This window comes from Colletotrichum aenigma (genome assembly GCF_013390185.1).
Source record: "Colletotrichum aenigma strain Cg56 chromosome Unknown KSG_Cg56_contig08, whole genome shotgun sequence".
Taxonomy (NCBI): Eukaryota; Fungi; Ascomycota; class Sordariomycetes; order Glomerellales; family Glomerellaceae; genus Colletotrichum; species Colletotrichum aenigma.
The window spans coordinates 398629-426241 of NW_023500914.1; the positions used below are offsets into that span (position 1 = coordinate 398629).

The 27613-nt window shown below is 53.5% G+C and overlaps 13 protein-coding genes across 13 annotated transcripts; 4 read left to right on the forward strand and 9 right to left on the reverse strand.

The window, feature by feature from the left end:
• Window positions 1-2: 2 nt before the first annotated feature.
• MET1 (Uroporphyrinogen-III C-methyltransferase) lies at window positions 3-1667 on the forward strand (the record flags this gene model as incomplete). The annotated part of the gene is made up of 1 exon (XM_037326903.1): window positions 3-1667. The coding sequence occupies one exon, from the start codon at window positions 3-5 to the stop codon at window positions 1665-1667; it is 1665 nt and encodes a 554-aa protein (XP_037174107.1).
• A 3160-nt stretch (window positions 1668-4827) lies between these two features.
• On the reverse strand, window positions 4828-5256 carry CGCA056_v011658 (uncharacterized protein; the record flags this gene model as incomplete). Its single annotated transcript, XM_037326904.1, has 1 exon — window positions 4828-5256. The coding sequence occupies one exon, from the start codon at window positions 5254-5256 to the stop codon at window positions 4828-4830; it is 429 nt and encodes a 142-aa protein (XP_037174113.1).
• A 1017-nt stretch (window positions 5257-6273) lies between these two features.
• Window positions 6274-6758, reverse strand: CGCA056_v011659 (uncharacterized protein; the record flags this gene model as incomplete). The annotated part of the gene is made up of 5 exons (XM_037326905.1): window positions 6274-6282; window positions 6336-6347; window positions 6410-6514; window positions 6565-6588; window positions 6651-6758. 5 exons carry the CDS (start codon window positions 6756-6758, stop codon window positions 6274-6276), a joined length of 258 nt encoding a protein of 85 aa, XP_037174114.1.
• Window positions 6759-8012: 1254 nt separating this feature from the next.
• Window positions 8013-9409, reverse strand: CGCA056_v011660 (uncharacterized protein; the record flags this gene model as incomplete). The annotated part of the gene is made up of 2 exons (XM_037326906.1): window positions 8013-8995; window positions 9058-9409. 2 exons carry the CDS (start codon window positions 9407-9409, stop codon window positions 8013-8015), a joined length of 1335 nt encoding a protein of 444 aa, XP_037174214.1.
• Window positions 9410-9752: 343 nt separating this feature from the next.
• On the reverse strand, window positions 9753-11348 carry pepDB (putative dipeptidase B; the record flags this gene model as incomplete). Its single annotated transcript, XM_037326907.1, has 1 exon — window positions 9753-11348. One exon carries the CDS (start codon window positions 11346-11348, stop codon window positions 9753-9755), a length of 1596 nt encoding a protein of 531 aa, XP_037174721.1.
• Window positions 11349-12436: 1088 nt separating this feature from the next.
• Window positions 12437-13056, reverse strand: POP7 (Ribonucleases P/MRP protein subunit POP7; the record flags this gene model as incomplete). Its single annotated transcript, XM_037326908.1, has 2 exons — window positions 12437-12873; window positions 12963-13056. 2 exons carry the CDS (start codon window positions 13054-13056, stop codon window positions 12437-12439), a joined length of 531 nt encoding a protein of 176 aa, XP_037174723.1.
• A 515-nt stretch (window positions 13057-13571) lies between these two features.
• On the forward strand, window positions 13572-14713 carry CGCA056_v011663 (uncharacterized protein; the record flags this gene model as incomplete). The annotated part of the gene is made up of 3 exons (XM_037326909.1): window positions 13572-13637; window positions 13733-13918; window positions 13979-14713. 3 exons carry the CDS (start codon window positions 13572-13574, stop codon window positions 14711-14713), a joined length of 987 nt encoding a protein of 328 aa, XP_037174722.1.
• Window positions 14714-15123: 410 nt separating this feature from the next.
• Window positions 15124-16246, reverse strand: CGCA056_v011664 (Protein NipSnap-like protein 1; the record flags this gene model as incomplete). Its single annotated transcript, XM_037326910.1, has 2 exons — window positions 15124-15608; window positions 15670-16246. The coding sequence occupies 2 exons, from the start codon at window positions 16244-16246 to the stop codon at window positions 15124-15126; spliced, it is 1062 nt and encodes a 353-aa protein (XP_037174725.1).
• A 3254-nt stretch (window positions 16247-19500) lies between these two features.
• Window positions 19501-20426, forward strand: dfr1 (Dihydrofolate reductase; the record flags this gene model as incomplete). The annotated part of the gene is made up of 2 exons (XM_037326911.1): window positions 19501-19585; window positions 19714-20426. The coding sequence occupies 2 exons, from the start codon at window positions 19501-19503 to the stop codon at window positions 20424-20426; spliced, it is 798 nt and encodes a 265-aa protein (XP_037174724.1).
• A 173-nt stretch (window positions 20427-20599) lies between these two features.
• On the reverse strand, window positions 20600-22241 carry Psmd12 (26S proteasome non-ATPase regulatory subunit 12; the record flags this gene model as incomplete). Its single annotated transcript, XM_037326912.1, has 4 exons — window positions 20600-21220; window positions 21271-21990; window positions 22043-22099; window positions 22158-22241. The coding sequence occupies 4 exons, from the start codon at window positions 22239-22241 to the stop codon at window positions 20600-20602; spliced, it is 1482 nt and encodes a 493-aa protein (XP_037174216.1).
• Window positions 22242-23110: 869 nt separating this feature from the next.
• Window positions 23111-23625, reverse strand: PEVD1 (Effector protein PevD1; the record flags this gene model as incomplete). The annotated part of the gene is made up of 2 exons (XM_037326913.1): window positions 23111-23243; window positions 23303-23625. The coding sequence occupies 2 exons, from the start codon at window positions 23623-23625 to the stop codon at window positions 23111-23113; spliced, it is 456 nt and encodes a 151-aa protein (XP_037174726.1).
• A 1231-nt stretch (window positions 23626-24856) lies between these two features.
• ADH3-0 (alcohol dehydrogenase) lies at window positions 24857-25855 on the reverse strand (the record flags this gene model as incomplete). The annotated part of the gene is made up of 1 exon (XM_037326914.1): window positions 24857-25855. The coding sequence occupies one exon, from the start codon at window positions 25853-25855 to the stop codon at window positions 24857-24859; it is 999 nt and encodes a 332-aa protein (XP_037174728.1).
• A 1185-nt stretch (window positions 25856-27040) lies between these two features.
• On the forward strand, window positions 27041-27394 carry CGCA056_v011669 (uncharacterized protein; the record flags this gene model as incomplete). Its single annotated transcript, XM_037326915.1, has 1 exon — window positions 27041-27394. One exon carries the CDS (start codon window positions 27041-27043, stop codon window positions 27392-27394), a length of 354 nt encoding a protein of 117 aa, XP_037174727.1.
• Window positions 27395-27613: the final 219 nt, after the last annotated feature.

A 27613-nucleotide genomic window follows, 5' to 3' on the forward strand; every position in this document is an offset into this window, starting at 1 on the left:
AAATGGCGACAACAACAACATCACTCCTCACAGCCCTCAACTGCAAAGGCAACACCCATCTCGTAATCGGCACAAACCCCCTCGCAGCAGCGCGCTGCACACAATCCATCAACGCCGGCGCCACCCCCATCCTTCTCGCCCCAGACACCTCAGACCTGCACTACAACCTGCAAAAACGCATCGACGCAGGCGAGGTGGCCTGGCACAAGAAGGACTTCGAGGACACCGACCTCTTCACCCTGGGCAGAGATGAGGTCGACAACGTCGTCGACGCCGTCTTCGTGACCAGCGGCCCGCGCGACCCGCTCAGCGCGCACATCTCCGCGCTGTGCAGGCGCAACCGCATCCCCGTCAACGTGGTCGACGCGCCGCAGCTGTGCACGTTCTCGTTGCTGAGTACGCACACCGACGGCCCGCTGCAGATTGGCGTCACGACGAATGGCAGGGGGTGTAAGCTGGCCAGCAGGATCAGGAGGGAAGTCGCCGCGGCGTTGCCCACGGATTTGGGTGCTGCGTGCGCGAGGCTTGGGGATGTGAGGAGGAGGATCCAGAGCGAGGATAGTCTGCCGGACGAGGTTGACGATTCTGTGGACCAGTCTGCGAGCTTCAACAAGCTTGTCACGGATGCGGATCTGGAAGCGGCGAAGAGCAGGCGGATGAGGTGGTTGAGTCAGGTCTGTGAGTACTGGCCGCTTAAGAGGTTGGCTGCGATCACGGACGAGGAGGCGGAGAGCGTGTTGAAGTCGTACTCTGCCGCGCTGCCTGAGACGGCTGGGAAGCCGCCTACTGCTGGGCTTGGAATAGGGGCGAGCAAGCCGCCGCAGCAGGGCAGGATTATTCTTGCAGGAAGCGGTCCCGGACACCCTGATTTACTCACGAGAGCGACACACAAGGCTATTCAGACAGCGGACCTCATTTTGGCGGACAAGCTTGTGCCTGCTGGAGTGCTCGATCTGATTCCTAGGCGGACACCGGTACAGATTGCGAGAAAGTTCCCTGGAAATGCGGATCAGGCGCAAGAGGAGTTGCACGAGCTTGCTTTGGCTGGTGCGAAGGAGGGCAAGACCGTATTAAGGTTGAAGCAAGGCGATCCATTCATCTACGGACGTGGTGGAGAGGAGGTTGCGTATTTCAGGGAGCGTGGCTTTGGCGACCGTGTCACGGTTCTGCCTGGTATCACTTCGTCGCTCAGCGCGCCGCTATTTGCTGGCATCCCGCCCACACAACGCGACGTTGCGGACCAGGTTCTGGTGTGCACTGGTACGGGCAAAAAGGGCAAGCCGCCAGCGCCACCCGAGTTTATCGCTAGCAGGACGGTTGTGTTCCTCATGGCGCTGCACAGGATTGTTGGGCTGGTCAGGGAGTTGACTTGCCATCTTGAGACGGAGGAGCAAGTTGAAGGTGAGGAGAAGCCAAGGAGGGTATTGTGGCCGAAGAACACCCCCTGCGCGGTCATCGAGAGAGCGAGTTGCCCCGATCAGAGGGTGATTCGAACAACGCTGGAGTACGTTGCTGAGGCTATTGAGTCTGAGGGTAGCAGGCCACCTGGGCTGCTTGTAGTCGGCAGGGCGTGTGAGGCGTTGTATGAAAAGGAGAAGGGGCGAACTTGGGCGGTCGAGGATGGCTTTAAGGGGTTCGATTTTGAGGAGTTACCCGGATTGTCATGAAACGATCTTGTCTTAGGAGTTTTGCGATATGTTTTAGAAGGCCGTCTAGAAAAAAGGCAACTTTGCATAGCTAGGTGTATGATTCGTCGATTCTAATGAGACCTGTCTGCAAATTTGTGTGCGAAATGGGATTCATGTCTGCAGCCAACAATTTTCAATGTTGTTTTTCGGGCGAGATAGCAGAATGAATGGTTGCGACCTTGGGCAAGAAGTGACATCTCTTTAATCTTAACTAGTTACACTGTCTCTATCGTTTTATTTATGTCTTTGGTGCTCATGAACTCCATTCCAATTTCACAAGCCGAAGAAAACCGCATCCGTCGCCATCACCCAGTTGTTGAGACTGAATCACCTTCCCTAAGTGACCAACCGCACAGTTCCTGGACAATGATCACCATCAAACTTCCTAAGTCAAAGTCAGCATGATATTTCATCGGGGCAAATTGGGTTTCAGACAGTCTCGACTCACCAAGAAATGCCCCAAAAACAAGATGGCTTGTCGAGCTTCGAGCCCACGACTTGTAGCTCGTGGCAAGTGCTGATTTTTCTTGGTCGTTCTGCCTGTATCGATTCATCTGACCATCCAAAAGCTCTAGGAGGCGATCTTTGTTGTGAAAGTCACACAACCTGACAACATCCCATGGGCTAAGGTCTGAGAAAGGCTGAGAGTCAGCCATGGGCTTGTAAAGCCAAAACTCCCCGACGTCGTTCTGTCCAGTCTTGATCGTCAGCATCGGCTTGTCACACGCGTAAGATGCGGTGAAATTGAGATCTGCTTCATGAACGAGTAAATGCTCAAGAATTTCGCCGGCCCATTTGAGCTTCCTTTGCCCCCGGATCTTGCTAAGCAGTGCTGCTAGAAAAATCGTCTCCAGCAGGCTCAATTGCCTTCTCGGGGCCAAAATGCAAAAGGGTTCAAATCCTGAGCGTTCATCAACGACAAACTCTATCGCCGAATCAGGGGTGATTAGACCACGTTCTAGTACTGCTTGCACAATTTGAGGGCCTAAGTGGTCGTCGGGTGCTCTCGTGACAATCTCCCCCCAACCAGTAGAAGGCATGTGAGCGGAGACGGCGCAAGATATGAGCAATTGCGCTTGCGCCTGTAAGCTTTCAGTGATCGGCGCTTGTCGCAGCCACCAAAGAGGAAATTCTGCTTGGCCTCGATATGTGAGTAAGAAGACGGGAGACAGCAAATCGGTTCCATCGATGCGCGCTTGGGAGTCTCGGAAGTGTAGGTTAGGATGGATCGGTCGACAATGCTTAGCGGAACGTGCTCCACGACGTCTTGGTTCCACAATTGTCGAAGAAAAGAGAGAGCAGTTTCGAGAAATCAAAATGTCGAGGCTGTTCAAAAATACCCACGGCGCTTTGTCCAGCTGTCCGGCCTCTCTCATTGCCAGAAGGTTTGGTACCCAGTCAGATTGATGCCGTCTCCTTAACCCATACACTCGATGAGCAAGACAGATGATTTGGGAAAGAGCTTCTTTTGTGTTGAATGAGCCCACAAATGATTCCATTCCGGTTTGACTTTGGGCTGCAGTAGAAATTCCTGGATTGAACGATGAGTGAACTCGACGCGCCAGGTTGCAGATTTACCAGCTTCAATCAACCCCCTGGAGCACCGGACTAATCGCCTGTGGCAATTTAAGATTTTATTGTGATCGTATGATGGAAATCGATTGAAGAAGAAGTCTGGGCGTGGATCCTCTTCGTATGGCCCCAACAATGTAAAGGCGAGAGCGTCGAAGGCAAGTTTCCAGTGGCTTGATTCAATCATGATCAAGAACAGTTTGTAGACTTCTGGCTTGTCCCGACGTGGTAGCGACTTGATGATATGTTCGAAAAGAGTGTCGAGCTCGTCTGGAAGCGAATCTATTTTCTCAGCTAAGTCGTTCAAGCAGCAGCCATCATGGAGCTTCTCGCACAGGTCACGAATGACAAGCACAATCCAGATAAATACGTTCTGTGCTTTTTCCACAATCAATCGGGCTAAGTTTCCAAACTGGACCTCTTCGGAAATTTTTTCCAGTTCTCTTTCAACGCACAAGATCATGTCTTGCTTTGTGAGGTCGTGAAGACAAAGCCTTGCGTTGTCATCGAACTCGTCCATAAATTGGCTGTACTCACGGCTGGAAACGCAGAATTTGACGTTTCCGCCACTCTTCTGGGCCCATCTTTTGATGACGTGAGACAAATCTCTAAAAGAGAAATCCGGCGTTTCTTGAAGTTCATCCAACCCGTCAATAAAAAAGAAAAAGCGATACGATGAGGTGCTGTCTTTTGAATTGCAGATCAGCCTCTCTAATGCATCGATGCATTCTTGGTCAGTGACCATCAACTGTCTCTGCGTATGCCATGGTAAGACTAAAGCCTCGTTCCAACGGGAACCAAAAGCGCTAGGGAGCAGCTCCGGAGATGATCGGAATACGTCGCATAACAATGAACGGCTGAGCCCAGCCAACGACTTTTGCAAACGGTTGCCGGAATTCGAGAAAAAGAATTTGCTTGTGGCTAGTTTCTTGTCATTGTCCTCTGTGACGCACGATTTTTTAGCCTTCTGTCTGTCAAAACTGCAGTGAACGAACGCCATACCTGCCCAATTCGCCAGACGATTGGTGATTTTACCGCGTGTACACAACCCCTTCATTAGTGTCGACTTGCCGGCTCCAAGCTTGCCTGATATGTGGAAAATTCCATTTCCCCATGAAATCCAATCCGAAAACGATTTTTGGCTTTGTTGGCGATCTTCATTTTCCACTTCTAAACGCAGACTTTTGAACCTTTCTAAATGCTGGGTGTCGATGAACGCCCCGTCCTCTATCCAACGGAATCCAAACGTTGCTCCTATGGCAATCGTCTCAAAACGCTCATGCATGCCGTCGAAGGCGATACATTTGAGAAAAGATTCCAGTGCAGTTTGATGGATGACAGCTTCAGGGGTACTGATGAACTTATTGAGTTGATCTTGGACTTCTTTGCTGAGGGATGTGACCTGAACACCTTGCCGGAGATTCGCGACGTGACTTTCGACTTGCTTCAGCTTTTCGGTGTCCTTTTCGGTCTTTTCCAACAGGTGTCTGATCGCAACCACTATTTTCGTGCTTAAAAACAAATTTTAGCTAATTTCTAAGAAACCGAAAGCAGCGAACGGGAAACTTTACCTGCGTCTTTGGCTGAGCTGAGCTTCAAACTGGCGTCTATATAACTCGAGTCTCTTTTCCAACATCTCCTTATCTGTTGCGCGCCAGAAATTCTTCGCCGCAGACTTTACAGACTGCCACTTGGAAGTCCGGTCTACGGGCTTGATTTCCTTAAGAACATCCAACAGGTTATCAGCCAGCTCCTGGCACTCTGCAGCCAGAATACAAAGTTCCTTGTCGTCCCCAATGAGATCGGAGGAATCGGGAGCGCCGAGGTTGGAATAGTGCTGCTTCAGCCGTGTTGCATACTTCTCCAAGTTGATGTTGTCGTTCAGTCCACCAGACTCGGAATCGTGGATTCCTTTGGCGGTTTTCAGGACTTTGGCGGCGATTTCGATGAAGGGGACAATGTTCGCGATCAGGCCGAAGGCTGTGAGAGGATCCATTGTGCCAGACAATGGTGATGGTGATGGTGATATTCGGGTCTCTCAAACGATCTGCTAGTAAGGATTTCTACGAACACAGTCATGTAGCTCTCTAGTGACTTTGCTGCTTTATACTGATTTGCAGAAGCAAGGAACGAGATACGTCAGTCCTCAGGGATGATGACCGTTTCATCATTTGGCCTCCGAGTCTTTCATACGCTGCTACCATCTTTGATATAATGGTTTCGACCGTCAAATTGGCTTTTAAGAATTCTGGTGCTTCTGTTTGACTGATGAGTACTTGGCCTGAAACAGCCTGGAATAAGAATTCCACTCATTGACCCAGACGTCCAGTCCAAACACCCGAACAAAGGCTTGACGCAAAACTGAATATGGATGAAAGTTAGGTGTGGGAAGATTTGATTCGTTCCTCTGATTGATCTTGATTGATCAAGCTCGTCCAAAAAAGCAAATGTGAAAAAGTGTCCCACACCTCCAGTCTGGAAAGAGCGCTGTTACTCAAAGGGCACGGCTATGCATGGGAACATGGCCATAAGCATCTCGCTATCATATCTACAATCTGTATCATTTCTCAGTAACGAGCGATCTCGATTTAAACACACAAAGCTCTCAAAAGTCCTTGTTGATCACGTCCGCGTTCCGGTCATATCTCAGCTTCTAGACTAGTATCAACTTCGTCACGTCGCACCTGTGACAGAGATCCCCTTCTTAGAGATGCGCATTTTTTAATTACGACTTCTTTTATATCTAGTAAGCTAGATCGGTCTATAGATTTAATTTGTGGATGGTGCCGGTCGCTGTTATTAGCAATTGAATCGAGGCAGCAATCGGAAAATGGCACACTTGAGAAGTCATAACTTTTCCTTGCTAACGACGTCGTCATTATTATTGCAGGTTCTATCAATTGTCATGCACCTTGTCCCTCTGTCGCTATGCCGTAAGGACCTCGACCATCATAACAACCCTCTAATTGCTCTCCGAGCAACTGCTCCATAAGGCCATGTGCGCTCGAGCTTCTTAGTCGCACTATGAAAGTTAACTAGGCATTCATTCATCACGGCAAGCAAGTGGTCACTTACGCAGTAAACAGACTGTGGGTTTAGCTTGTCAGCAATCAAGTAAGTAGATGCGAAATGACCAGTAGGTAACTTACACCTCCAGTGCAGGACTGAGAGTCATCTTCCTGGTCTCTAATGTTTTGCGGGGAGAAGCACGATCCTCGGAACGTCGGGAAATTTGCTGATTGGACGTTGCTGCACTTTGGAAATACTTAGTAGCAGTTTGTCATGTAGGATAAATGCTACTCACGCAATACGAGTTGGCTCCCTTTCCCTGGACGCGAAGTTCTGTCAGTGGTGATTGCAGTGCGAAGTAGGTGAGATTGAAATACACACCTCACATGTAAGTGCAGCGTCGAGACCTTGTCCACCGTTACAGTATTTCTGGAGAGCATTTACGGCCAAAGCCTGAGCCAGCAGAGCGGTGATGAAAGAAGCCTTCATGATTATCAACTGAGGAAGAGTAGATTGTAAAATAGCTGGTGAATTGGATGATGAGACCTGTGTGGTTCGAAGCATCCCACGGGAGAAAATGCGTATTTATGTTGGTAATATTCCAAGGCTGACAAAAGCCCAGCAACAGAGTCATGTGCAGTGTCATCTAACATACTTTCTCTTGATTCAGCACCCGTGTCTCAGGCAGGGGCGAAGTGGAGTGGATTGAGCTAGCCTGAGGGGATCAGACAATCTTGGAACCCACTACTCATGAACTGTGCGATTGACTTCAGTCATATTTATGAGGCAGATGTTCATCCCGTCGGCTGTTAATCAAAAGATCGTCTGAAGTAAGTATTCTCGTTCTTGGCTACCGGATATTCCAGGCTTGCAAACCTCAACAGTGGTTATCATACGATATGAGGGACTCTTTTCTAGACCGAATTTGAACAACCCCACACATCAGCCCGGACCCCACGATCCGCAACAGTGCAACTCTATGTGGTACCCATGCTCTGCCCCAGTCGTTATGCGAAAGCGAAGACAGCTCGGGCGGACATGCGGACATAACGAGAGACAGGCCTGGTCTAAATTCTTAACGCCAGGTCGCTGCTTTGATAAGCTCTGTGAAGAATAACTACGCAGTAGGTGCTGTTTTCGAAATCTCATAGGAGCTAGGGATTTTTCATACTAATACTTGCTTGCAATAACATAGACCAAAATCTCTCTATCACAGGTGACGATAGTTTCAAACATGGTGCCTTGGGAATTTCAACGCGTTGCGTCCGTTCTTTTTCTTTTTCTCAAACGTACTAGTACTTATCACTAGCAGTGACTACGTTGGAAACCGGCCAATGGTCAGTTTGAAATGGCCTTGAAAGAGAAAGCTGACACAGCTAACATGGGCGTATGCATTGGTGGCCGTTCCTAATGCCTAGCACAAAGAACATCATGGCCTAAGATCGATAACCAACTGATCGACGAAGTTTCGTCCAGACATTACAATAACATGAAGGAGATTAATGATTGTTCAAATATCACGACGAGATGTTACTTTTTCCAAGACCTTCGAGTTGATCCAGACGCCCGCCATTTCAGGCAGCCCATGATCGTTGTTTTAAGTCTTGGTGTCCAGGCGTGCACTTCGAGCTGGTACCACGTAGTGCTGCATATGTTAGATCTGATTAAAGCTTGAAGTATCTACTCGCACATTAAAACTCGATTGTTAAGAAAGATGCAAGGGATGGTGATGAATTACCGATCCTACTGCTCCCATGGTGAGTTCGCCTCGCTATGGGCGTCGCCGACGGTGAATGATGCGTCTCCGCAAACCCAACCTCTTCCGTTGTAGCAACGAACTGGGCGATAGTCTGTTCTTTTCCCTGTATCCGAACCGCGTTCAGCCCAACTTGAATCTAGCAACTCAAGGTTTGGCATAGGCTGGTCTATCTGCATGGTCAACAATGCCAAGCGAACACTTTGCCTGTCCGCCATCTCGTAGAATCTATCGAGATCTTCAATGCTCGAACAGTCGCAGAGAAGTACATATCGCAAATGCGGCAGAATCTCGCTCTTGAACTTGATGATGTCGCTGAGTAACTTCTCGTCTGTTTGCACAATGGTGACTGTTTGCACAAGGTGATCCCGGTCACTGTCATGTTGATTAGCGCGTTCCCTAACACCTTCTAACATGAGCACCTCCAGGTTTGGCGGGAGAACATGCTTCAGCATCGGGCGCAAGTTGGTGCTGCCAAGATAATTCACGAAGAGAGCCTGAGGGTCGACCAGAAGCAGCTTCAATACCGTAAACTCCTCGAAAAGCATCGGACCCCGGAGATCATAATGCGAAAGAGACGATCTCCAACAAAGCTCAAGAATCTCGAGGGTTTCTTTGCATCCTGATAGTAGAGAAGCAAAAGAGCTCCTGCAGAATGATAGCTGACCGTGGTGGCGAAATCGGAAGCTCTGAAGCGACGAGGCTCGTGACAAGAACTTCCCAAGACTTGCGATGTGGATGTGGCAGTCGTCGATTTCCAGGTGCCTGAGAGCCTCCATAGGAAAGGGCTCAGCGGGATGTTTTCTGAATGCTGAGAGGTCCAGCTGTGCGAGTTTCAGGCGGGCAAGAGTTGGTTGGCTGAAGTAGATGGAGTCTTGTGCGCGGATCTTGTACAGAGACGCCGTCTCTTCGACCTCGTTTGACTGGACTGCATCCACGTGCCTGCAAGCATCGAGGATAGCAAAGTTGACTGATAATTTTCGAGTTAGCCTAATATTTGTGGAAGAGTTTGATGTGTTGACGTGCAGCTACTGAGTCTTGGTTTCAAACGTATGCCGGCGTTGAGTTCTTCTCTTCTCTCCGTGTCGACAGTCTTGACAGTTCCGCAAGCATACTCGATGTTCATGCTTTCGAGGTTCGGTAGCTCTAGCCCTAGTAGTTCTCGTATACCTCCCTCATCCATCTCGTCGATATTCATGGCACTAATGAACTGGCAGATCTCCGGACGCCGTCTGAGCAGGCTGGCAAGCCCATCAACATCGCAATAAGTCTGCCGTTTTGTCCATACTCTGCGATAGAACACGGGTGCAGTAAGCCTATAGATGGCTTCGTTGCTTTCCATCAGCTGTTTGAGGTGCCGTGTTTCGAGGTAAGAGATCACCATCGTGAAGAGCTCAGATGGAACATTTAGAAAACCCGTCGAGGAACAAAAGGCTGGATTGAGCGCCATGATGTGAGATGCTGACCACTGACGTTGGCTCAAATGGCCCAAGGCCAGCTCACTGGAATAAGAGCACTCTTTAAAAACGGGAAATACTTCAAAACAAAGCTGAAGTTTGCGGTCTGGATTCGTTCGAAGAAGGCGACAGGATTATGTAATTAGCAGCTGAGACCGTGTTTGCTTCTTGCTTTCCCAATCTGGCCCCTTGCATCGTCACGAGGCCAAATCTTATTGGTGATTACTTGTATTAGATAGTCTACGCAAACAACCCCTTTTGATCGTTGACCTAGTAGCGAGTACCTTGCACAAACATCCGGTTCCTCAGGCTCCTCTTCTTCCTCATGGGGTTCGCAGGCTGCTTCCAGATAGGCTGGTCGGGGTCATATCCAACCAAGCAGTTCACAGTCTCGGCGCCCTCTCCAGCATCATTAATCTCGCTACCGACCGGGTTGCGCCACTGGCCACTCAGCTTGATGTACCCGTCCAGCGCAGCCGTCATCGCCTTGCCGAGCTCAAGAGCCTTTGACGCGCGGCTGTGGGAGTAATACGTCAGCAGCGAGCTCGCCGTCTCGCGGTCCCCGCTCTCGATGAGCAGCTTCGCGCTCGTCTCGACCCAGTCAATGTCGCTGCGGCTCTGGTTCTCGAAGCCCGTGAGCATCTGCGTGACGATCGGGTGGAAGGTGTCGGGTTGCGAGCACATGTAGTACAACACGCGCTTGAAGATGCGGCCGGCGAACTCGCTCGCCTCCTGCAGCTGGTAGTCCGTGTTCAGGAAGCTGCCGGACGCCCCGGTGGTGAGGTAGCGGTGCTCGCCGAACTCGGAGGGGATGCTGCTGACGCCGAGCCACCAGGGCACAAAGGGTGCCGCGACGGAGCCGGTGGGAGCGTTCCAGATGCGCAGCAGGTCGCGGTCGATGCCATCCTTGAGGGACACGATCTGCCCGTAGCCGGCCTCGTCGTCGGAGATGCGCTTGTCGCGGACGCGCTCCATGAGCTTCTCCTCGGTGACAGGGGCCATCTCGAGGGTGGCATTCTCGAGCGCGGCCTGGGACATGAACTTGAAGCCGCCGTCGCGCGCGGTCATGTTCTCGCCCTTCTCGCCGTAGGCGTTGAAGATGTTGAACGGCTCGCCGCTGCTGGCGTTCCACCACCCCTGCTCCACGGCGAAGGAGACGATGTTGTCGGAGCCCATGTAGTCGGAGCTGTTGGCGAAGTCGGTGGGGAAGTCCTCGATGTAGCCGGGGTACAGCACGCGGACCTCGTCGGTCTTGAGGCGCTCGGCGGCCCAGAGCTTCTGGCCGCCGGCCATCTCCCAGACAACCCAGCCCTCGTCCTTGTCGGCGATGAGGTGGGTGTTGCCGCCGTAGGTCGCCTCGCCGTACTGGTTCATGAGCTCGCCGATGATCTCGACGCCCTCGCGCGCGGTCCTGGCGCGCTCCATGACGATGCGCGCGAGGTCGCTGTACTGGATGCCGTGCTGCGGCGTCGGGGTCATGTTGACCAGCTCGTCGCGGTTCTGGGCCCAGACGTCGCGGACGGTGACGCCGTTCTCGTTGAGACCGCCGTTGGTGAGCGGCGCCGGGAAGCCCTCGAAGTCGGAGTACTCCATCGACAGGTAGCGGTAGGTGTGGCTGACCTGGGGGATGGTGAACAGCTCGCCCGGGATGCTGGCCTTGTCCGTGACGCCGACGGTGATTGTCGCGTTGGAGGCGTGGTCGCGGGCGGGAAACAGCTGGAGCCAGTGGGAGGAGACCTCCTCGCCGGTTCCGCCGACCATGACGCTGCCGTCGGCGGTGAGGCCCTTGCCGACGTAGAAGGCGTAGCTTGCGGAGGCCGGCCCGGCGAGGGCGGCCATCAGCACGGCAGAGGTTTGGAACATCATCTTGCCCGCTGGTTAGAATGGAGATGGCTCTTGGCTGAGGGAGAGAGGGTTGAACGGGAGAAAGAAGAAAACTTTCCACCCCGCGACGGCTCAAGAGAGAAAAGAGAAAGTGCGAGGCGGGGCCTCAATTCCCCTCTTTGGCATTCATTGCCGGCCGGGACTGAATGATGTCAAAAGGAAGCGCCGACGTGACTCTCGGGTTGTTGTACCCCACACCGAAATTTCCGGTATCGCTAGCGGTGAAGATAAACGGTGCCAAGGGCCGTAATAAACACTGCTAATTCACGTCGATAAATGCGCGGATGACAGGGATGATCTTGTTTCTCGTAAGATGACCCCAACGACGCCCTTGTCTCTGGGGAAACAATTCCCGCAATTCCCATTTGAGTAAGCGACTAAAGTTTCCCGATTGGAACTCCGCGTGGTTCGGCGTATCTCCGATCGAACACGACTTGACCGCGGAGAGGGGCCTTGAACGAATGGGCACCAGTGCCTCACAACGATTCTGATTGAGCAATGCATTTATCTCATCGAATGCCTCTACTATGCACCTTAAAGTGAAGCTTCGAATTTGAGAAACATCAGTCTGCTGGTACCGCATTATCATAACAATATCGATACCTTACCTTCTCGCACTTACCTCAAGAATGAGAATTCTGAGTCGAATGAACGGCGGTTTGTTGGGGTGAATGTAAGGGATCGCAGATGTAAGCAATGAGGGTTACAGAGGCCGTCTCGGTGACTTGCCATGGATCTTCCTCCCCCAGATCCAATTCCAATGTCGCCAGAACATCAGAAACGACGGAGGTGAAGAAGATCTGGGTATCTCGGGTTAGGAGATTCATGGGGATAAACGTAAATTAAAGCCTGTCAGCTGGGTATCATGCCGGTTCTATTCAGACATCCATCGGCTTCTCTTTCTCCCATCAACGCCTTCGCATCGTCTTTCCAATCGCCCCTGATAAGATCTCGCTTGTTCCGAGGCATCGTCGATGACATTTCGATATTGAGCCCCCTCTCATGACGCCCTCATGTCTCTCTCCACTCGCATCGAGAAGTCCTGTATCCATACCGCCACGATACCTCCCTCACCTCAACTTCACCGTAACCTCCAAACAGCTGACCCTCCTCACCCTGCTCTCTCCTCCAAACCCATCGTCATCCTCTTCGACAACGACATCGTCCACCGTGCCCACCGTCCTCGTCCTTATCTCAACAACACAATCCCCCTGCTCCTCAAACCACGCCGCGACGCTCAACACCTTCTCTACCGCCTTGCCCGTCCCCAACACAACCGCCTCGCCCTCCGCCTTAGTGCCCCCGTCGCGGTGAAGCAGATCCACCCGCTGCGGCAGCGACATGCCCCTGGTGGAAGGCACGTTGCCCTTGAGCGCCTTGTCGAGCTGTTTCCTAACGCGGGAGACGACGGCCATAAAGGGCGTCGATGAGGATACGTAGATGAGTCGAGATTTGGAGGATATGGGCTGCTGATTGCGCGGGAGGGCGCGCTTCTGGATCTTGCTGCCTAGGGTGATGTTAGCTGAGATCGGCGATGAGACGGGCGAGGGTGAAACAGGGAGACAGGAACGGTGAAAGGAGGGATGGCGCAAGTACCTTGAGGCAGACGAGGAAGCTTGTCTATTGACACATCTTTCTTTGAGGAGGAGTCGCTTTTGCCAGGTTGGCTCTTGGGGTGAGTCGGCGCCATTGCAGGCAGAAGTGAGTCTGAGTGAGCTGAGGCAGGAAGCCTTGCTAGTTTTTGGTGTTGAGATGAGGAGCCTAGAAAGGCTCAGGCGTACGATGTATATGAAGGTAGTCTCCAACTATGAATTCTTTTTCTTGATAATGATTTGGCCTGAACAAGTCAATAGTATTAGCTGAAGATAGAAGCTGTGAAGATGAAAATGCCTGTCAACGAGTGCATCAATCGCCGCCAGGAACGCAAAAAGTGCAAAAGAGTGGGTCTACATGCATCCGCACCGGTGCAGCATCTGCAGCTCCAGCAGGCCCCTGCTCGAGCCCACTAGCGCGCGTCACCCCACTGACCCCAGACCTCCCACGATGACGAACTCCAATGCGAAGCTCCAACATCCAACCATGAGCTAAAACACCAAACACCTCAATTCGTCACGCCCGCCGCGGCTCCTTTGCAACCTCCAGCCTTGCGGCCTACAAGCGCGTCGATAATACCACATATCCCTCTGAATTCAACAGCAGGCAGTCATGTCTATAGCAATCTGGCCTCCCGTGGCCCCTGACCAGCTCGCCCTCAAAACGGAGGAAACCCTCGTAAGTCCTTCCTGCTTCCCAAGTTCAAGCTCGGTCGCGAGCACGTTTTCGCTTAGATTTCCAAACAAAAAATGCTAATCAGGATCGACCCAAAGAAGCGCGAGCTAGAATGGATCGTCACCGAAACCCACACAATCCTCAGCGACATCCGCCACGGCCTGCAAGACTGCTACGCCCTCCTCGCGCCAATCGACCCGGGCAGCACCCTCGTCATGTCCACGCAGCGTAACGAGCGCGTCAAAGGCACAGTAACCCGCGTCGGCACAAGAATAGTAAAAGGCGTACGCCCCCCATCCATTCATCCCCCCCCTTCCTCTTGACTGACAACCAACCCTCTCCAGGCCATCAATCTCCAGCTCAAAACCCTCCCATCCCAAACCATCGCCCTCGACCCCTCGCACCCAATCCACATCGCCGCCCTCGAGACGATCCACACCCACCTCACAGAATGCCTCGACCTCCTCTCCCTGACCTCCACCCCGCAACCTTCCGCGAACCCCTCTCAGCTCGCCGCCCAACTGCGCATCCTCTCCGCCTCCCTCACCGAGTCCTCCGCCCTCCTCCGCGGTCCGCCCCTCAACACCCCCGATCTCGCCTGGCAGTCCGACTCCTGCCCGCCCATCCACTTCGCCCCGCCTCTCGGGCCCAACATCTCCGTCCACTTCTCCCTGCAGGAGTCGTCCCTTGTGCTTTGGCTGCGCGCCCTCGAGCCCGTCGACGCGCCCCCAAGCTTCGGCACCAAGCTCGGTCTGGCGCTTGGTACGGTCAGAAGGCTGGAGCACGACGAGATGGACCGCCCGTTCCGGTTTGCGTATAGTAGCGTCACAGACGGCGGGGAGAAGCATAAACACGGCAGGGCGCATCCCACGAGCGGGGAGAGCAGTGTCAGTGGCCTGGGTACACCGTCGAGTAGTGGGGAACCGAATGAGGTCTACGTGAGAGAGAAGGTGAGAGTCGAGAGCTTGCCTGATCCAAACTTGATGAGTTTATCGGTCAAGCTGGTTGCGTTGGGGCACACTTTGGCGGGCGCGAGGCGGAATCTTGCTGCAGTGATGGGAGAGGAGGTCGACGAGTGAGGGGTGTACACTAAATTAAGCATTGCATTGGTGGATCAAAATGGCACTCTGGCCGGGTCACAGCATTTGAGGTTATACCCTGGCGTTTAGGAACGGATTCATTTACTCAGAGGCTACAATTTTCAATTCCTATGTTTATGTGCTGGGTTTCCCAGAATTCTGTGCAGTTATAAGCCCTTGGCAACCCCTGGTAATACCATGCAAACCAAAACTGATGGCCCTAGGGCCTTGGTGGCGGGTATGCCTCCATGCGCTTACTACCAGCGCGTGAAGTAGAGTTCAACGGAAGCAATCCGTTGGTACTAATTGTACGTGCATCGACGAGTTAAAGATGGTGTGATAATTCGACATGTGCGACGTCGGGTTCCCATAGCAGCCTAGAAAATACGACACCCATGTCTGATGCCGTCTTACGCAGTAGGCGACCAAGGCATGGGGACAAGGATCCGTGACTTCATCGTCTGAATAAGAGGAACAGTCTTGTGAACGGTCTCGCTCCAACCCTCAACGCTCCAGCTCTTCTCACGACGGATCTTGCGCTCTTCCAGGTTGGCAAATTGCCAGAGGTGGTGGACGGTGTTGAGGTCTCCAATCTGCACGAACCAAGCGCCGACGCCTTCCATGACCTCACGTCTGGCCTTCAGGCCCCGTCTCCAGTGGGTCTCCCACTCAAGCAAGTTACCGGGATGCAGAGTGTAGGATCGCAGCTCAAAGACGCCGCCAAGCTGGCGGGGAGGCGTCGTGGGCCAGAAGGAGAACTCCTGCATAAGAGACGTCTTCTTCGAGGTGATCAGGCTCTTGAGCTTCTTATCGAACGCGGCGAACTCGGGGTGGGAACCAATGTTGTGGATCGACTCGTGGTAACCCTGGTATCTCTGGTACTCCCAAATATGGACTGTTTAAGCTAATGTTAGCAGCTGTTTCGGTCGTGCCTGAGCTCCTTGAAAGTGACATACCAAAAGTGTTGCAGTCGCCAACCTCGGTCCTCCAGCTTCCCACCAGATGGACCTTGTTCTCCGGCATGGAGGCCATGCGCGGGTACCAGTTTCCTACGAGCTCGGTGTACTCGTCGACCTTGTCAGGCTTGACCTCGTGGAAAACGATCGAGTGGACGTATTTGCCTCGGGCAAGGACTTGACTAAAGCTAGCCTCGAGCTGCGCATCGAGCTCGCGACCTTCCTTGGTACCGTAGATGAGGTTGGTCAAGGGCCCGGCCTTCCGCGGAGGCTCCTGGGTGGCCTCGGCCTTCTGTCCTGAAGTAGCAATCACAGATGAGATGCCGTCCTTAGCGGACTCAGAGGCGGAGGGGGGAGGGGAGGACTGATACGCACTTGCTTCCCGTTGCTTCTGCTGTTCGACCAACTGCTCTCGGAACTGCTTCGATTTCTCGTTGAAGGAGGCAACGCTTTGAGGGGCGGCGCTGACGTCCGCCATGGAGGGCACCTTCAGCTGCTGGCTCGTGGTAGAGAATGCTCGCAGCGCGGAACGCGGGGTCACCGCGCCGGCGGCTCTCACCAATGGACGGCTCAGCATTGCGAAAGGTGTTGGAGGAAGAGAGGTAGGTGTAGATGAAAGGATGGGATTGGTGGTTGGTGATGACGAGGTGACCTAGAGGTGTCTTGTCTGCTGCGAGAGGTATGTCGTCCGTCGGGTCCGACAAAGAATGGACAAACAAGCTCTTTGTTTGCAGGTAACAAGCCTCTGGCACGGGAATGTGGAAGGAAGGAAGGAAAACGATATTCGATACGTCTCGATCGGCAAGAAGCAGGAAGCACCCGAGAGCAGGGGTTTATTGGTACTGGATCACAGAACGGGAAGCAAGTCGGCGTGCAGCGGCGGCGGCGACGGGCGGAAGGTGGTGGTGGCCTGGTCTCTGGTAGCAGAACAGCGGTTGGTGGTAGTAGCTGGTGGTAAGGTAGGTAGCTGGGGAGAGGAGGTGCTTGCTTGTTTGTGGTCGAGGTGGTGGTCGAGACCGTGCTTGCGTCTTGGAGAAGCGGCAGAATGGTAGACTAGGCAAATGGGATGAATGTAATTGGATGAGTACGGGCTGATGGTCGGCCTACAACCGTGCGACCTGAGTGTCTTTGAACGTGCTTCCCCCGCACTTTTGAGGGAGGGAGGGAGGAGAGAGGAGAGAGCGCAACGCAATGCAGAGACAGCTTCAGGTAGGAGGTGTGGCAGGCGTCTGTTTGGTGGTGGTGTGTGTGAGTGTAGTGTAGTGTGGCAGGAAGGACAAGACGTGGGAGAAATGTGACACAAGGGAGGAGGACGTTTTGGCTGCTTGCTCTTTTGCCTGCTCGGCTACGACGTGCCCTTGAGTTCCTGCTGCTTGCCTGCAACTCTTTACCGGCTGTGTACTGGTGCTTCTCCTCTCTTCCTCCACGCTGCTGCGACGCTATTCGTCCTTATCAAGCACCACCGTCCACGCCAGCACGCCAATCCATGCTTAGCAAGGGCCCCGAACCTGGGGAAAGCTGACGCCCGCCTCCCACCTCACTTGCAACTGACAGCGACGGCACGGAGCAGCGGGCGCGGGAGCTGAGCTCCTGGGCAGTTCCAGGCACGGTACGTATCCCGGCCAAATGCGCCCAGATGCGGAGAAGGGTCGAATGATGTCACATGGTCCTTGTCAGCAGGGGTGTTCGGGGCCAGAAGGGGCGACGGACAATTGTTTCAGCGATACCCGCCCAGGGGTCCATGTGGGGGAAACGGGACACCTCCCGAGGTGATGGCCCTTAGCAATCAGCTGACTCTGGTGGCATCGCCTTCTCGGGTAGATTCAACGGCTAGATTCAGGTGCTAAGAAAAGCAAATCACAGGCCAGAAACATGAGATTATGATACTGGGGCAGAGGGGCGTCTGAGAAGTCCATCTTGGAATAAACAAGCGGCGGACAATCGTTCCGGCGTTGCGCCGATGTTACCCGCTTCTGTGAGGGTGATACGATTGCTTGCGGCTCTCGTACGAATGGCCCATATCTTTTGTCTTTTCAGTACGGCTGCATACACTGTGTAAGTACTCATATGTTTGTATTCTCTGCAAAGCGTTGAGTTCTTTAAGCAGGTGTTAATAGATCATCGATTGAGGCAACGCGCAGCCGTTGAGAATGAAGCTTGGCTCGAAGGAGTACGTCACGTGATACATCATGCGCATCGACGAATTCCCAATGGAGACACCATTCTTGGTACTCACAAGTTGCGTCAAAAGATGGAGCTACCCGCTACAGATAGCCCGCTGATTGACATTGGCAAGAATGGATCAGTATGTTATCGCCATTACGTGATTGTGATCAAAGAATGAAGCCGCGATGCAAGAAACAACTGCCTCCACAAGTTATCGCTGGCACGTGCGCAGGCTACCTTACCTAAGCGCTCAACTAGCAGTATGCTGCCTCAGGCCACAACCGCCGCATCTCGGCTACGGGTCCAACCGCCGAAAGCTCAATCGGAGGAAAAAGGCTCGTCCTGAGTAGCTTCACATTGAACCCGAAGTCATCAACCGCCCCTCCAAAACCTCGCTCAATTCCACCCTCCCGGTCACTCAACCCCCATCACAAACCGACAAGATGTCTTGGCTCGGAGCTCGCGCCCTCAAGAAGTACCCCACGCCCGTCCGTAAGTCGCCAGCGCCTGCACCACCCCGGTTGGTGATCGCGAAATGCTAAACATCCCTTGTAGTTAAGCCGATGGCGCCCTTCTTCGCTGCCGGTAGGTCCCAACAGCCATCCCGCGATTGATACCCCCCTCCGACGAGAACCGAGACGAAGTGATTGCGATGGGAATCCGGAGGAGGAACAATGCGCGGGAGAGAGAAAGCAGCAGGGACTGATATGTGCGACAACAGGTCTGGTCATCGCCTACGGCATCAACTCTGCCCAGAACGCCATGATGAAGTGTACGTCGCAGCTCCGCCCCCCGCAACGAATCCGTATTGACATGGAGAACCGCAGCCGACGAGTGGAAGAACGACGCCCGCAACCCCCTCGCCAAGAACAAGCACTAAGCGGTTTCTCTCGACATGGGACAAGTTTTCCGGGCTATGGCATAGAAGCATTCGGGGGAGGGATCATACAGACAAGACCCGCCAGACGCGTACTTTACGGACGCTGTACCATAGACTGACGGCTCGGGAGTCAATTGAGCTGTTGTACTAATCCTATTCGATCCTTTGTCCAAGTGATTGGTGCTTCGCGGGGCATGTTTGGCTCGGTGATATCGGGCATCGGCTCAATTGGGTGCGAGAAATGAAGTGCGCTGGAGGACCGCCGAGAAGACGAGCGCTGTCAAGCGATCGTGAGGCCGGGGCATGTCCGATTGCTCCGTTCGGCATGCAGGAGGACGCTCCGGGCAACGGATATCGTCGAGGGGCCCGGACGGCCGGAGCGGATATCACGTGATGTCATCTGACTCACCACGGCGAGCCTTCATCACATCCCAGATGACCTTGAGCTGTAGGCTTCCTCTTGGCGTTGGCAATAAGTTTACATTCAATGTGCCATGTATTATTTGTAGTAACAGACTGTCTGCCCGAGTATTCCATCTGATAACTTATCTCACGCCCTTCGGCATGTTTCGGCGTAGAGTCTTGCGGTGGATTTGTCAGAACCCACCCTCTCACCTCACAAACTTGACCTCACCCACACCAGTCTCACCCAGCTCATAGATGTTCTCATGAGGCTCCCGCTTCACTTTCGCATTAATAGTAGACTTGTTTCTCACAGACTAAATTTCTCGCCTGCCTCAACCTCCCAGCAGCCGTTCCTATTCGCCCACACTTTCACCTGCAAAATGTCCACCACAACAAACCCTCCGCCAAACGGCGCCGCAAAGAAGCCCAACGGAAAGAAAGAGATCAAGATCCTCATGCTTCACGGTAAGATATGTACCCGCTTCCCTACACCTCCTTCGTCAACCTCTCAAACCACCTTTCCCAACCCCGTCTCAAACCACTCAACCTACCCCGCCATCACCCTCTCAACCACCCATCACTAACACACCCAGGATACACCCAATCCGGCCCCCTCTTCCGCTCAAAGACCCGCGCCCTCGAGAAACTAATCCTCAAATCCCTCGCCCCCTTCAACCTCGCCACCACCCTGTTCTACCCCACCGGCCCCACGAAGCTCTCCCCGCGCGACATCCCGGGCTACGAGCCCCCCGCCGACGGCGAGGAGGAGGTCGAGCTCGACGCCTGGGCCTGGTGGCGCAAGGACGAGGCCTCGGGGACCTACCGCTACCTCGACACCGGCGTGCGCGCCGTCGCCGCCGCGATCCGCGAGGCCGGCGGCAACGTCGACGGCGTCCTCGGCTTCAGCCAGGGCGCCGCCTTCGCGGGCCTGCTGACCGCCATGCTGGAGACGCCGCACCGCGATGTGCCCGAGGAGATGCGGCCCTGGGTGCAGGAGCTGCGGGAGGCCAACGGCGGAAAGCCATTCAAGTTCGCGGCGATGTACTGTGGCTTCTTTGCGCCGCCTCCGGAGTTGCAGTGGGCGTATGAGCCGAAGATCAAGACGCCCACGCTGCACTTCCTGGGGAGCTTGGATACTGTCGTTGAGGAGTCGAGGAGTCAGGGGTTGGTGGAGAGGTGCGAGGAGCCCATGGTTGTGGTCCATCCTGGCGGACATTATGTGCCCATCTCCAAGGAGTGGGCTATGCCGCTGATTGGGTTCATCAAGAAGATTGCGGACGAGGAGGCGGCGAAGAGCAAGGTCTGATGGGCATGAGAAACACACGAAGACATGATAGATCACGTTATAGACATAGACGCAAACCTTCATCAAAGCATAGACCGAAACCGTTTTACGCGTCCCAGTCTTGTTCATTGCCTGCCTCTAGTGTTCTACAATTACACGCCATATCCCCGTCCCTGGTAACCGTAAGAACCGTTCTAATGCGCCTTGGTAGCCTTTCCCTTGCTCGACTTGGAGCTTCCACTGGGCTGGATGTTGGCCATCATCTCCTCCTTGGTAATCAAGTGGTCGATACGCTCCAGGTGGCCGAGCAGGCTCTTCATGTTGTGGCTCCACTCGTTGAGAATGTCGTCCGCGTCTCTGGGCTTTGCGAAGCTGACAATACGCGCGGGGCGGTCGATCTTGGCGTAGATGGTCTTGGAGGTGACGAGCTCGCTGATGTACTTCTCGGTCTCGTCCTCGGTGAGGTCCAGAAGCTGTGTCAGGCGCTTCATCTGGATGCGGGTGTAGTACTTGGCCACAACGCGCACGTTGTGCTCAATCACCCTCTTGCGAAGATCCTGCCAGCGCTGGTGCGCCTTCTCGTCTCCGGACTGGCCTGCTTGAGCGTCGAAAACGTCCGTCTCGCAGAGATGCGGGCCAAAGTTCTTGGAGACCTCGGGCCAGCGCATGAGCTCGTGGACGGTAAAGAGCTTGAGGAGCTCAGCCTCTTCAGAGACTTGGCTAACTCTGGTGTCTTTTTGGATTCTGTGGAGAAGGTCGTGCTGCTCGTTGTCGTGGGGAGCGAGGATCACGAAGTAAATGATGCGTTGCAGAACCTATGATAGTCAGAAAACAGATCATCACTTTCAGTGCCACAATAACTCACGGGGTGTAGCTTCTCAGGGTCCTCCTCGACAGCCTCGGTGTCAAGGACCTGGCGGTAGTGTTTGCAGACGTCGAGGTACTTGTCATCGTGCTTCGCAAGGATGATCTGTTGCTCGTAGTACCGCAGCTTCAGGTCGGTCGTGTCGTCCTCCTTCTCCTCAGGGACCTCCTCGCCCCTCGCCTTCTTCTTCTCACGTTCCTTCTTCTCCTTCTCCAGCTGCTCGGCAGTCTTCTTAGGCTTTCGCGAGAGGTATCTGGTGCTGATCTTGCGGCTGAGAATGCCCGCCTGGGTCCAGTCGCCGCTCTCGATGCAGAGAGCAACTTGTGCCAGGATGAACTCGGTCTTCTCCCGACGGTCCATGGAACCGAAGGTCTCCACCTGCAGCTCGCACAGGATATCCGTCGCCGCTCTCAGATCGCCCTGCTTCTTCTTGATGTCGGAGAGGATCTTGGTGACGCGCGCACGCTCGACTTCGACGAAGATCTTGCCCTCAGTAACCGTCCTGAGAGTCTCGATCACGGTGAGCTTCGTTTCGAGGTTCGGTGTAGAGTCGAGGAAGCCCATCACCGCCTGGACCATCTTGGTAATAGCTTGCTTGAGCTGGCCATGCTTCTTGGAGAGAACCAAGACCTGCTCGTTCATCAAGCTCCAGTCCCCGGCATCCTTGGCAATCGTAACAATGGCAATGAGTATACGCGATGTCGACGCAAGATCTGAGGACTGCTGCTGGTTAGCTTGGTGACGTCGGCGAAGGGAGAGGCGGGGTCCTGACCTGGCGGGTCTGCTTCTCCAGCACACTAAGCTTCTCGATGGCAGCTGAGATATCGCTCTGCAAGCAAAGTCAGTCAGAAAGAGCTCCAGGTGCCGGCAATTTGGACGCCGCCCACCTTCGCGAGCTTCTCAGCCTCCGGGATCTGCTTGTCGGTCTCCTTCGAGAAGTCCTTCTCGGGCTTCAGCGCGCCTTCGGACATTTTGACAATTGGTCGAGCTGCTGTATGTGGGAAGTAGTATTGGAGGGGTGAGGTCGGGTTTCGCGGGGTGTCGTGATGGAGGGTCGTGGGATTGTTGATCGATGGGCGAGGCTGATGGGTGTTTGGTGGGAGGCTACCACAGCTACGCAAGATGCTCGTGCCTACCTCACCCTGGCCACCTTAGGTGCTCAGGTACCCGGATTAGGTAAGGCGGGCAACCACCACGGAAGGACTGACCTTTTCCCGACTGTACCTTCTCTGCCCCACCAATGCATGGCCTGTGCGCTTTACCCCTTCGCCGGATTTCGCACACCTTCCTTGACCGAGGTGAGTGCACTTCGTTGAGCATCAAGCTGTGACCGTTGCAGGCGGTCCAAAAGCAAGATTCCAATACTGAATTTCTTTTCTAGTATATTCGGTTGAGATTATGCGTGTTTCCCATGGTTTCGGCTTGATCATAGGTTCAACAGCGCAGCCCAATTGATGGTCACTGGCCCACGGAGTTCACAGCTTTTTTCTCTATTCTGGATGCAGGTGATTCAGCTATGCTACGAGCTCGCTTCGAATCTCTCACTGATCGCAACTGGTTCCTCCAGGATATCTATCAGACAATACCGAACAATACGTGCTTGCGTCAATTTGTCAATTTTAAACCTAAATTGGTTGATCGCATCATCTTCTCTCAATCACCGTACTCAAGGCGGCCCAACAGATCCACGTCACGGCAACATAAAACTGGATGTGAACTTTCGATCAAGCCTATTGCTGGCGCCACGACGGCCTGCAGCAGCGATTTGCATCGCAAATTATTTACAGAAATTTTACGTATTATGTGCTAATTCGTTCTCCAGCTCTCTCCTTAATTCCATTTAAGGGTTGACGGGAGGAGGAGTGTTGTCAATGACAATCGTCGCAGGGGCATTGACCTGGTTGCAGAGCAGGTCACCAAGGCCGCCAGCGTGGCAGTAGGCGGGAACATCGCCCTCACCCCAGAAACCGACACTATGCGGTCGTGTTAGCTATTGAACTGCCAAATTCCCAAAATCGAGAGAAAAACTTACGCAAGGCCGAGCTCGTGGTAGATGCGCAGGGCAAACTCAGACTCAGCACCGGTTCTCATGGTGAAGCGGTACTTGGACTCGCCGCAGGTGATGACCTCGGAGGGCAGCTCAGGGTTGGCGCCGGAGCAGGCCAGGTCCGTCGCATCATCGCCAGACAGGGTGAAGCTGACGTAGCTGAGGGTGCCGTTCACCTGCTTGCGAACGGAGAAGTCGTTGATCAGAATGTTCTCGGACGGCGTAGGAGCGTCGGTGGCCTGAGGAGCAGGAGCCGCAAGGGCGGAGGCGCCAAAGAGGGCGGCAACAGTGGCGAGAGAGAACTGCATTTTGGTGATGTGGGTGGTGTTGGTTGAAGATACTAAAGCGGGAGAGATGATGTGGTGAGCAAGATCGTGAAGTGAGTTGACTAAAGGAGCCGCTAGAAGAGGCTGGCTTGCGGTCCTTTATACTCAGAATGCACAGCTACGATAGATGCAGGCATCCTCGCCAAGTCGGGCAGGGCGGTCGTCGTACAGGTGAGGTTGGTGATTTCGACGTCACCGTCACTTGGGAGGGAACCATTCTGTGGGGAATGCCTGTCCGGTAGGTAGGCCGCGGTACTAAACTCCGAAGGGGGCCAACGACCACCGCCTTCGAATGCGAGGCCAAGAGCATCGGGTCACCCGGTCGAGGGCTTGGAGGGGTCCACTGCGCGGAGAATGTCCAAAAATAGCAACTGGCATGACTAGATTGATGGATTTCTCTGTCCATCAGTAAACATTTCGGACCCGGTGAAGATGAAAGGAGTCTACGGTTCGAGCCCAGCGCGCCCAGCCAGGCGGCATCTTGGAGCCGCAAGCGAAGTTTGACAGGTACCAGGAGAGATAATGACGATGCTGGGGAGGCAAAATGGGAAAGCGAAAGAAACCGAACAAAAGCGAGTCACTGCGATAGGTCCCTTGAGAGCAACGTTGTTTCCCGCTGTAATGGTCGTTGCATTGGGCGACCAGAAACGTGGGTTGAACAGCGACGATCATCTCGTGTTGCTCCCAGCCCTTCAAAGGCTGTTTTTGCCGCAGCGGGGGCGCGGGACCACATCTTGCATTGCATTCTTGGTTAAGCGCAATCTAACCACGAACAGCTGGACCCTGGCGCTGCCAGGCTCGCTGGTGGTGCGTTGTCAGGCCGCGATCCGCGGACCGACCCCGGTAGTGGATGTTCGTCTCTCCTTTATCCGTACATATGATATGCTCCCTTTGCAACAACGAGCGGCTCGGACGATGATGGCTGTTACAAAACTTGGCAGTCATCATAGCCGAAGTTTGATAACACTGAATGAGCCCACTCGGCCGAGTTTTCGGGCATGCACGTACCTGAATGAGGTACCATGCAGTCGCCTCGGTCCCTACGGAAAAGTGCCCAGTGATCCCGGTTGATAATACATCCGCCGTACTACTGACACGATTTCGCAGTAAGTTAACATTAGATGCGCAGCCCATACAAAGTCTGTGTGATAAGTCAACAGAATTCAGCTTGTTTCGATACCATCACCGGCCTCTAGCGTACAACTAACTACAACTAACCATCAAGATCGTCGACAGCGGGCTTCGGAACGGTGTACAACCGACCACTAACCCGACCATTTCCCAACGTTTCCAATCCCTTAGGAACATCCTCAAACGGGAGCTCGTCTAAATGAGGTTTTAATCTTCCAGAAGCCAGCAACTCAAGCACCTCCCGAAACTCTGGTATGCTTGCACTTGTAGACCCCTTGAGCGAAATGTTCTGTGTTACAATCGCCGTTGTTGTGATTTGAATCTTCTCGGACGCCAGACCCACCAGCACAACGCATCCACCAGGTCTCACTGTAGATACAGCCGCCTCAACAATTGCTTGAGCGCCGGCAAAATCCAAGATGACGTCAAACTTCTCTTTAGAGAACTGCGCAAGACTGGTGGAGCAATCAACCGCGCCGAGCGACCGAGCTTGATCGAATTTCGACGTGTTGATGTCAACACCAAACACCCTGGCACCTCTTAAAGCAGCTATGGCAACTCCGTTCAGCCCCAGGCCTCCTAGACCGATGACAGCGACCGTTGAACGGTAATTCACGGCGCCTTCTGTGACGACAGCGTGGTAGGCCGTCGCAATAGAGTCCGTGGCGACCGCGGCTGAAGCGAAGTCGACAGTATCGGGGATCTTGACAAGATTCTTGACCGGCGCAACGGCATACTCAGCGTAGCCGCCATCACAACCGACGCCGAGAGCTTCTTGAAAGTTGCGCTCTTGGATGGGGTGACCGACGCAGGCGACGGCGACGCGGTCGCCAACCTTGAAGTGTGAAGACGGCGGGGTGTCGTCACCAAAGGAGGTGATCACGCCAGCGACTTCGTGACCTAAAGTCACTGGAAGTGCGCACATCCAGGCTGCACCACCGCCGTGGAGGACGTGTGTGTCTGAGTGGCAGAGACCGGCCGCTTTGACTTGGATGAGAGCGTGGCCGGGGCCGGGAGTGGGGACCGGGACAGTCTCGAGACGGAGACCCGCGTCGCCTCCGTGGAATCGAAATGCTTTCATGTTTGGTGGTTCGGGACCATGGAAACTTGGATAAGGGTTTCGAGGAGGGTGCTAAAAATGTGCGTGATATCAAGACGTCAAGATGAATCGAAAAGCTTCTTGCTTGATAGAAAGTTGAGGAACAGTCCAACCACGGTCATTTTGAGTGCTTTTAAACTCGAATCTCGTCTTTATCGATGAAGTTGTAAATGCTTTGCAACGCGCCATGTCTCCACAGGTCATGATGATTCATAATGAGTCGCGGCGTCTATGGCTCCGGAGTAGTCCGTGCTTTGAAAGCCCGCACTCGAGTAACATTAAGGTGCTCAAGGCCCGGGAGATGTCTTTGCCGGACGTCACGCAAGCATCTGAATGATCTTGTAAACGAAGATACAGAGTGTATAATGCCGACGTGTAGGAAGCCCGCGGACAACATTTGCGCACAGAGCGCATGGATTTCTCCTCTTGCCTATTTTTCAACCTTCCCTTGTTCTCTGCATCTTCGGCAACGGTAGTAGACGTATCCGTGGTCCGCAGTCAACGGCAATCTCGGGAGACCCGGGCAGAGTCCCCACTTACGGACACAAACGGCATTGTGAAGTCCGGCATGCGCCTCTTCTTCGGGACAGAGGTGAACCAATATCAGAAAATCACAAAGCCTACTTCTAATGAACTAGTCTGGCCATATCTTGTGATATCCTCATGCAGTTTCCAGCCACGAGCATTCAAGTATTGGAGGGAGACTCCCGTCATGATGCTAGAAATTGTTGCCATGAGCAACCGGTCGTTGCAAGTACTTTGGTTAGATAAGCCGAATTTGATAGAACCACTTGCCTAAACTTCGTAACGAATTGTACATTGCATTCTCCATCATATCTAAACATATGCGCAAGTATTCGAATGTCTGGAACATCACTGGTAGAGGTTTTCGAAAGCCGATACCGCTGGCCAAACACAGGTGAAGCAGTGATTCACCCAGGCATCCCGAAAGGGTCTCACATTTTCGCGACCACTCTAGCCTTTGAAAATGGAGCGAGTAATGCAAAAAGCTGTGAATCACAGCTGGTCACACCTGCATCCCTGACTAATATAAATATGTGGCTTCTCGCAGACTGAAAACGTCACGGTTTCCCGCATCAAACTTTCCAAGACTAACTTACGCCAAGTTTCGAATTATACAATGAAAACACCGACGCAAGATCCAAAATGGACTCCGATAACAAGATGACCACCGTCGATTGGGACCAAGATCCATTGACATTCACCTTACCCCCGGAGGCACAGATGCTCAACCTGCGTCTTCCCAAGCAGTCTCGCTCAAGGGCTCTCTTCACTGTTTCAGCCGTACCCTTCTACTTCACCATCTGGCTGTTGGTGTACGTCTTCTTCTCCTTACCCATCACATGTCTGTCGGTCAACTTCACACAAGCCACGTGCAGCACAACTGGAGGATCTTGGCTCTGCGACGCAGTGAAGAAGATTGAGTGCGGCGGAACGGCAACCAAGCTGATCACATCTCTTTTCACCGGCTACCTGCCCTTGTTATTTGGTCTACTTTAAGTGTCAATGAAGATGCTCGTCACGCGTCCCTGAACACAGGGAGCTAATTCGGTTACAAACACGACCAGGCAGGGCCTCGAAAGAATCGCCGTCTATGATAGGCCGACATATGGCGGACACATTCGACATCCATGGGTCAGAAAATTTTAAACTGCATAGTAAATTAATTACTATCACTATTACTTCACTACAACTGATGTCGTCGAAGCTAATGTCATT